This window comes from Solanum tuberosum, unplaced genomic scaffold (assembly GCF_000226075.1).
Source record: "Solanum tuberosum cultivar DM 1-3 516 R44 unplaced genomic scaffold, SolTub_3.0 scf00279, whole genome shotgun sequence".
NCBI classification, from domain to species: Eukaryota; Viridiplantae; Streptophyta; class Magnoliopsida; order Solanales; family Solanaceae; genus Solanum; species Solanum tuberosum.
In genome coordinates this window covers 544,140-552,480 of record NW_006239204.1, presented here as the reverse complement: position 1 = coordinate 552,480, position 8,341 = coordinate 544,140, and the positions used below count along the sequence as shown (strand labels likewise).

The window sequence follows — 8,341 nt, the reverse complement described above, 5'->3', positions numbered from 1 at the left end:
TAACGTGGGTGGGTGGGTCGGAAGAGAGTTTTGGAAAATGTTTTCCTTAAGTTTTGAAGGGAAGTCATTTTCCTTAAATTTGAGAAAAATGAGTTGATTTGGAAAATATTTTCCAAAACATTTAACCCAACCAAACATGAGAGGATTGGATCCTCTTGAAAAAGAAAAACCTAAGCCCCCAGGTCGCTCTTCATCTCTCTTTTGGCGACATGAAGCTTTGAGTACTGCCATGGCTGTGGGAGAGACGTCTTCTAAGATCAATTATGCATCTCTCCTTCATGCTAATTCATCTTCTAAATCCGTAATCAAAACAATTTTAAATCCAGTTGAGTTGGTTCATGGCAAACTAACTATCAAATTTACTATGGATGAGATTGTTGAATTCACAAGGGAAAAAGGATTACGTCAGGCGATCGTTATCAAATTCTCCTATGGTCATCCTGATTTGAATGATATTTGCACTTTAATACCCAAGTAACTTGGGGTTAAAGGCAACTATTTGGTAGGTTGGCTTGCTGATAGACACTTCTTAATCAAATTTTAATCAATTTGAGGACTTTGTAATAGCACTTTTTACTCATGTATGTTATTTGCAATTCAAGAGAGAAGAAATTTTATATATGGTGTTTCCATCGTCACATTGGTTCAACCCTAATGAAGAAATCTCATGAATTTCTTTCTCAAGCCTTACACGTAATATGTTTGCAAGAAAAGAATTATTATACATTGCTTCATCCGTTCGAAAACCTTTAGCAATTGATAAAGTGGCACATATTAGATCCAGACCTAGTACGACAAGAATGAAGATTTTGGTTGATCTTCTTGATAACCATCCAAAAATAATGATATTTCATCTTTCATCTGAAAACCTAGCGAATGGTGCTCCTAAACGACGGCCATCCACCGCCGGTGGGTGGTATTCATTTTTCAATTACAGATTTCCCAGCACTAAACGAATCTGCTAGTATTGATCCCAAAAATCCCAAGTTGTCTGTAGAGAAGTCTTTTGCCAACTCTCTCAATCAAACAGAACAACAATCAAATAAAGCATTGCGCAAAGAAGTTTCAGTAGTTGGAGGAATATCGCAAATAAAATGGACTGAAGAAGAGATAGAAAGGATGAATCAAATTGAAGACCTACAATTTGCAGTGATCGGAAAGTTTACATATGAATGGTCTGACTTGGAGGAACTAAGGAGAATTATTCCTCAACAATGTGAAATTAGGGGAGGATGTCAGATTGGATTACTCTGCAGCAAACACATTCTTATACGTCTGACTCAACAAGAAAAATTCATTAATATGGTATCAAAGGGGGCCTTCTACATCACAAGCAGAGATGGATATTCATATCTTATGCGTACACTAATCTATGACTCTAGGTTTAAGGTTAATGAGGAAACATCAATGGCAATGGCGTGGATCTCGTTTCCTAACCTATTACCCTTTTTTTTTTGTCAAAGAATGTATATTTTCTTTAGCATCAGCAGTGGGTAAATCGATCCAACTAGATTAAGCAGCCATTAATAAGACGAGACCAAGTTGTGCGCGTGTGAAGGTGATGGTGGATTTAAAAGGTGAGTTTCCGAAGGCAGTGGAGATGTAAATAGAAAATCAAGTCACTGGAGAAATAAGGACTAATATGGTTACTATAAAGTATGATTACGTTCCGCAATACTGTATACAATGAAAAACGCAGGGTCATAACAAAGATGAATATAGAAGCACAAATATATCCAAAAAAAAACAGAAACCAATGATCAGCCGCTGAAAGAAGTTGCTCAAGAGAAAATTGGTCCAGTTCACACAATTCAAAAAGGAAAAGCTAAAGTTCTCTCAAGCGGCAAAGTAGTTGGGGATCCTGGACACTGGAATGTGGTGCGAGATAACAGAAAAAATAGAAGCAATAAGGAGAAACTTGATAATCAAATGACAGTCACAACAGAGAACTCTTTTGATGCTCTCACGCAAGAGAAGATCACACAGGCAGATGTCAACATAGACAACAGTTCCAATACAAAGCAAGACAAGGGGGTAGAAAACGAGCAGCCCATGTCAGCAAAAGAATGGGTAATCAGGTCCTTTGGAAAGGTTTTGCAAGGAGAAGCCTCGACGTCTACAATTCCTGTGCAGCATGACAATATGGATCAAAATCAGCAACACAATACACATGAAAATGAGCATGGCAATGAAAATCATGAATCAGTTAATATGGAAGATAAACAACAAACCTGTAGAGATAGTTGGGCAGTGGTAGTTTATAACAAACACAACAATCAATTTCCTCAAATCTACAATGAAAAGAGAAGGGAAGATAGAGGGAATATTGATAATAAGTTGGCAATAGTAGTTGATCCTACAGATTGTCAAATTAAAGAAGCACAAATCCTGGCTATAAGGGAATTTCCAAATAAAGTTCTCTATGATATTATCACTCACAATGTGGAGGAAAATGCATTGTTGGAGATAGAAGGCCTTGGAGTGACTACTAAAGTAAGCAAGGAAGATGATGATGATGTTTTGGCTCACATAGACAAAGAGGCAGATTTATCTCCTAGAATCTTGAAGGCTGCAAGAAAAGAGAAGAAACAAGGGAATGGAGATAGTGCTCAACCCATCAGAATACAACCAAAGAGATATAAAGCTTATAATAGATGATGAAATCATTTATTTGGAATATAAGGTCAGTGAAGTCACAACAAGCGTTTCAAAGGGTTCAAATGTTACACAATTTTCACAAGTTCTCATTTATTGCTCTCCTAGAGCCTTTTCAAGACAGTAGACATATAAACAAGTATAGAAGGAGGTTAAGAATGCCTTTTGTTACTTCTAATTGTAATGGAAAAATATGGGTCTTTACTAATCATGATTTTGACATTATAGTTGTTAGTAACACAGATCAACAGTTGACTCTTAATTTAAAGCACCAGACTCAACAACACAATTTTTATGTTACTATTGTGTATGCCAAATGTAGTGCTGTTGAAAGAGTATCGTTGTGGGAGGATATATATCACTTGACAGATGACATGAATAGCTCTTGGCTTATTGGAGGAGATTTTAATGTTGTATTGAATGCTGAAAAAAAGATAGGGGGTCTGCCGGTGGAAGATATTGATCATGAGGATTTTGATTGTTGTATTGAAACCTGTGAATTATATAAAGTTCAATACAAAGGGAGTCCATTTACATGGTGGAATGGTAGAGCAGGTAGTGATTGTATATTTGAGAGGTTGGACAGAATACTCATCAATTAAGAGGTGAGTAATTGGTTCAATCACATTGAGGTGGAACATTTACCAAGGACTGGATCAGACCATGCCCCTATGTTTATTACTTGTGAAGAAACCAACCCTATAAAGAAGAAACCTTTCAGGATCTTAAAATTCTGGATAGAGCACAAAGAGTTTAGGAGGTCGTGAGACATAATTGGGTTGCTAATACTATTAATCCTTTTATAGCTTTTAAGGAGAATATTAAAAGGGTTAAAACTGTTCTAACTAGATGGAGCAAGGATACATATGGAGACATTTTCAAACAATTAATCATCAGGGAGGATATAATGAGAATCAAAGAGAAATTGTTTGCAGATGTGCCAAATGAAATTAATAGAGCAGTTTTGCAGAAGGCTGAAGCTGAATTTAAAAGATATATTCACTTTGAAGAAATCTATTGGCAACAAAAAGCTGGATATGAATGGTTTGATAATGGAGATAGAAATACCAGATTTTTTCATAGTATAGTAAAGGGAAGAAGAAAAAGGCTACACTTGCAAAGAATTCATAACAGACAGGGGGTATGGTTTGAAGAAGAAAAGGCTATAGCGGTTGAATCCATTGACTTTTATCAAAAGCAATTCACACAAGAGAGGGATGCTAATTTTCCTTTACTAAGGCATATTCCCACTTTGATTAATGCGGAGGAAAAATCAGTTTTATGCAGAATGCCAGAATTAGAAGAGGTAAAGAATGTTGTATTCAAGCTTAATGGAGACGGTGCTAGTGGTCTTGATGGTTTGACAGGGATAGTTTACCAAAGTTGTTAGGACATTATTGGCATTGATATTCTAGCTATGGTACATGATTTCTTTCAAGGTAATTCTTTACCACAGTCCATTACTCATACCAACCTAATTTTGTTACCAAAGAAAGATAATGTACAGTCCTTTTCAGATTTGAGGCCAATCAGTTTGAGTAATTTTATTAATAAGGTCATCTCTCGAATTGTGCATGATAGACTTGAGTCTCTGCTTCCAAGGTTGATTTCAAGTAATCAATCTGGTTTTGTGAAAGGGATAAATATCATTGAAAATGTTCTGCTGACTCAAGAGATTGTTACAGATATTAGAAAAAAAGGTAAGCCTGATAATGTGGTAATTAAGCTTGATATGGCCAAAGCTTATGATAGAGTATCATGGTTTTTTTTAATGAAAGTATTAAGAAAAATGGGCTTCTCAAATGATTTGGTTGACATAAATTGGAGATTGATTTCCAATAATTGGTACTCTATACTAATTAATGGACAATCACATGGCTTCTTTCATTCAACCAGAGGAGTGGAACAAGGAGATCGTCTATCTACGGCATTATTTATTCTATCAGTGGAGGTTTTATCTAGGTCTTTGAATGCTTTGTTTGATGATGTGCAATATGTAGGGTATAGTTTACCAAAGTGGAGTGCACAAATTAACCACCTGGCTTATGCAGATGATACCATCATTTTTGCCTCTACTGATAATTACTCATTGAATAAGATAGTTGATACTTTGCAGGAATATGAAGGGGAATCTGGACAGCAAATTAATAAAGAGAAAAGTGCATTTTATCTTCATCAAAGTACTGCCACAAATATGAGAGTAGTGGTGGAGGAATGTACAAGTATGTCTAGGGGTCACTTCCCTTTAAAATACTTAGGTTGTCCCATAACTCATGCTAGGAAAAGAAAAGAGCATTATGCAGATCTCATCAGAAGGGTGAAAGATAAACTTCAGGTTTGGAAAGGTAACATGCTCTCTTTTGGGGGTAAAGAAGTTTTGTTGTCTAGTGTGTTACAAAGCATTCCTATTCATGTACTTTCTGCTATTGTTCCTCCGAATTGTGTGATGAAATAACTTCATAGAATTTTTGCAAAATTTTATTGGAGTAACAAGCTTACAGGTAGAAGCAAACATTGGGCTGCATGGGAAAATGTGTGCTTGCCAAAAAATGAAGGAAGTTTGGGTTTTAGATTTATGGTTGATGTATCTAAAGCTATGTATGCTAAGCTTTGGTGGAAATTTAGAACTCAAAATTCACTATGGACAAATTTCATGCAGAATAAGTATTGTAAGAAGCAAATTCCCACACTTGTTCAATGGAAAGGTGGCTCACAAGTGTGGAAACAAATGTTGGAAAATAGAGAAATAATAGAACAAAACTTGTGGTGGGAACCTAAAGGAGGAACATCAAGTATTTGGTTTGACAATTGGACTAATCTTGGTCCTTTGTTTCTACATCTTACAGAAGTGCAAGGTTGCCATTCTTTGGATGATATTGAGGTTTTTTTTAAGGATACTGGATGGGATTATAATATTATGCAAGAGTATTTACCTAATCATATTGTGGATCATGTGAGACAAAGTATGAGCAGGGTAAGACAATCAAATCAAATGGATAAACATTGGTGGATAAAATCTAGTACTGGCAAGTTCACTGTAAAGTCTGCATGGGAGATTTTTAGAAGTAGAGATGAAGTTTCTGAAAACTTTAAGAGAATTTGGGTGAAGGGGCTACCTTTCAAAATTTCTTTCTTTGGTTGGAGGGTATGGACTTACAGAGTTCCTATTGCTGATATCATTTCTTCATGGAATCCTAACATTTCTCCCTTATGTCAGTGTTGCAGGGTTCCTATAAGAGAAACTATTGAACATCTTTTTCTGTTAGGTGAAGTGGCAACTTATATTTGGGATCATTATGTAAGGGCTGCTGGTATACTAGGTCCTTGGATACAAGTTAAATATACCATGAAAAAGTGGTGGGTGGCACAAGGTAATACTAGGCTGAGAATGGTTTTTCAAGCAGTTCCTAACATTATTCTGTGGTTTCTATGGAAGAGGAGGAATACTATCTTACATGGAGGGGTCTATATTAGAAACAAGGTAATTTGGGATATCAATGCTACTATCCACAAGTTTATTAGGTCTAATTTTCACTTTGATCATATTCCTAATACTTGGCCTCATATGGTAGCTCTTCTGGAAAGGTTCAGACATGTGGTTCATTCTAAAATTGTTAAATGGATTCCTCCTCCTATAGACTGGCTGAAATGTAATACGGATGGGGACTCTAGAGGGAACCCAGGTCTCAGTGCTTCTGCTTTTTGCTTAAGAAATCATAAAGGCAAGTTTTTGGGGGCTAAGGGGATGAAAATTATTGATTCCACAACTTTAGTGGCTGAAGCTAAGGCTATAAGTGAAGGTTTACAATATTGTTTAGAGAATCATTACTCTAACATTATTATTGAGACTAATTCTTTGGCAATGGTTAACATCATTAATGGAGTCTAGAAAATTCCTTGGAGTGTGAGTATTGAGGTTGGCTCAATTCACAGAATAAGAGATCTCATTTCAGTAAGAGTACAACACTCCTTAAGGGAGGGAAATACTCTTGCTGATTTTTTGCTAACTTGGTTTTCAATTTTGCAGGTACATATTAATTTAAGTCAGATCAAGATGTTCCTAGTGAAGGCAGGAAAATTATCATGATGGACAAAGGAAACACTCCTTACATTAGGACAAAACAAATCAGCAGTTCTACTCAATAGGAGACTGATTTTTTAGGACTATTCCTACAATGTTACTATCTGAATCTTAAGTGAAGCTATACGTATTAAAATTATTGGGAATGTTTTAAGTCTGAAGCAATTTCATTTGGTTGACAGTACTTGCACCTGGTGAGAGCTTTGAGGTGTTCATATGGTACTAAATCAGGACTTTAAACGTTCAAATAGTTAATTATCTATAAGCTTAGCTATATTCGGGTACCTATATCACTGATTGAATAGAGCTTTGAAATTATTATCGATGGCAATATCTAAACTTTTATTGGTGGTATTAATTCCATATGTGGAATTCACTCCATTGAAGTATAGATATTAAGATTGAAATAATTTCTACTATTACGAGCTTACCTGGTATAGTCGACTGCGGTTAGCTACAAGCGTCATTTTCAAATTTGACCGGGGTCACCAAGAAGACACAACTTTAACAATGAAATCTTTGGGATTTCTAATCGTTTTTAGCACTTATTGGCTATAGAAGAGGCAGATACAACTCTCGAACCTCCAGATGAACAGATCGGGTGGAGCTTCATCTGCAGAGGAGATGAATCCCAAACTCGATCACTAATTCTTTGATCTGTGATTACATGAAGTTCATCTTGGTGGGCTGACCTCTGAATCGAAGGTGAATGGCAGCATTTGAGCTTGGTTGAAAACTTCATCCTAGCTTTGTCCCTTCATTTCCATCGGTGATATCCATCTCCACTTCGCTAATTTTCTTAGCTGATTTTTGTTTGTTTTATTCTTTATTTTGGGCTGTCACTTTTGGACCAGACCCTTGTAAATAGTTGTTTATTTTCAATAATAGGGCCTTAGAGCCCATCTTTGATTTTTTTTTTAAAAAAAGTATCCAAAAAGAATTAAGTTATTTTATTTGGATGAAAAATCTAGAAAAGTATTAGATCAAGAAGTCGTGTATGATGTTCTTCCCTTGTATTGTACAATTCGTAAACATCAAGGACATGAGATGAGTTCTTTTCGTCATAAATCCAAATATGATGTTCAAGAAGGTCTTGTACAACTTTCTCTAAAGGCCAACAATGCTGAGAAATTGAAAGGGGATGGATGCAAGATCTTTTTTGAATGCAAAGAGGGATGGAAACCAAATGACTGAACTATTTCCACAAAGTAATTAGCTTCAACTAATTTAAATGTTGTTAAGGTTATGCAAAATGCTACAATTGAAGTTCATAATAATGCTACTAATTTGATCGATGAACGGATTGTCGAATTGGGGCAACAACTATCTCAAAACAAAAGTGTTACAAGTGAGAAATCCAACTTAATTAGCTACTGTGGCGGCGTCAAAATCAGCGGCTGGTACATTGTCAGTGGTGAAAGAGGCATCCATAGCAGATTCGGGTAGAAACTAATTGCTACAGGTGATGGTGTAGTTACTGAAAAATTTAAGTTATGTAAGGCTAATTTTGTTGAACGGGGAAATGATGAACAAGGGAAACTAACCGCTGATAACACTATTTTGCAAGCTGAAAAGTGCAACAATGAAGAAGATAATAAAGATGAA

The 8,341-nt window shown here is 35.9% G+C and overlaps 1 protein-coding gene across 1 annotated transcript; it reads left to right on the top strand.

Moving 5' to 3' along the window:
* Positions 1-2,813: 2,813 nt before the first annotated feature.
* On the top strand, positions 2,814-4,045 carry LOC107062902 (uncharacterized). The gene is made up of 2 exons (XM_015314101.1): positions 2,814-3,210; positions 3,462-4,045. The coding sequence occupies exons 1-2, from the start codon at positions 2,814-2,816 to the stop codon at positions 4,043-4,045; spliced, it is 981 nt and encodes a 326-aa protein (XP_015169587.1).
* The last annotated feature ends 4,296 nt before the right edge of the window (positions 4,046-8,341 follow it).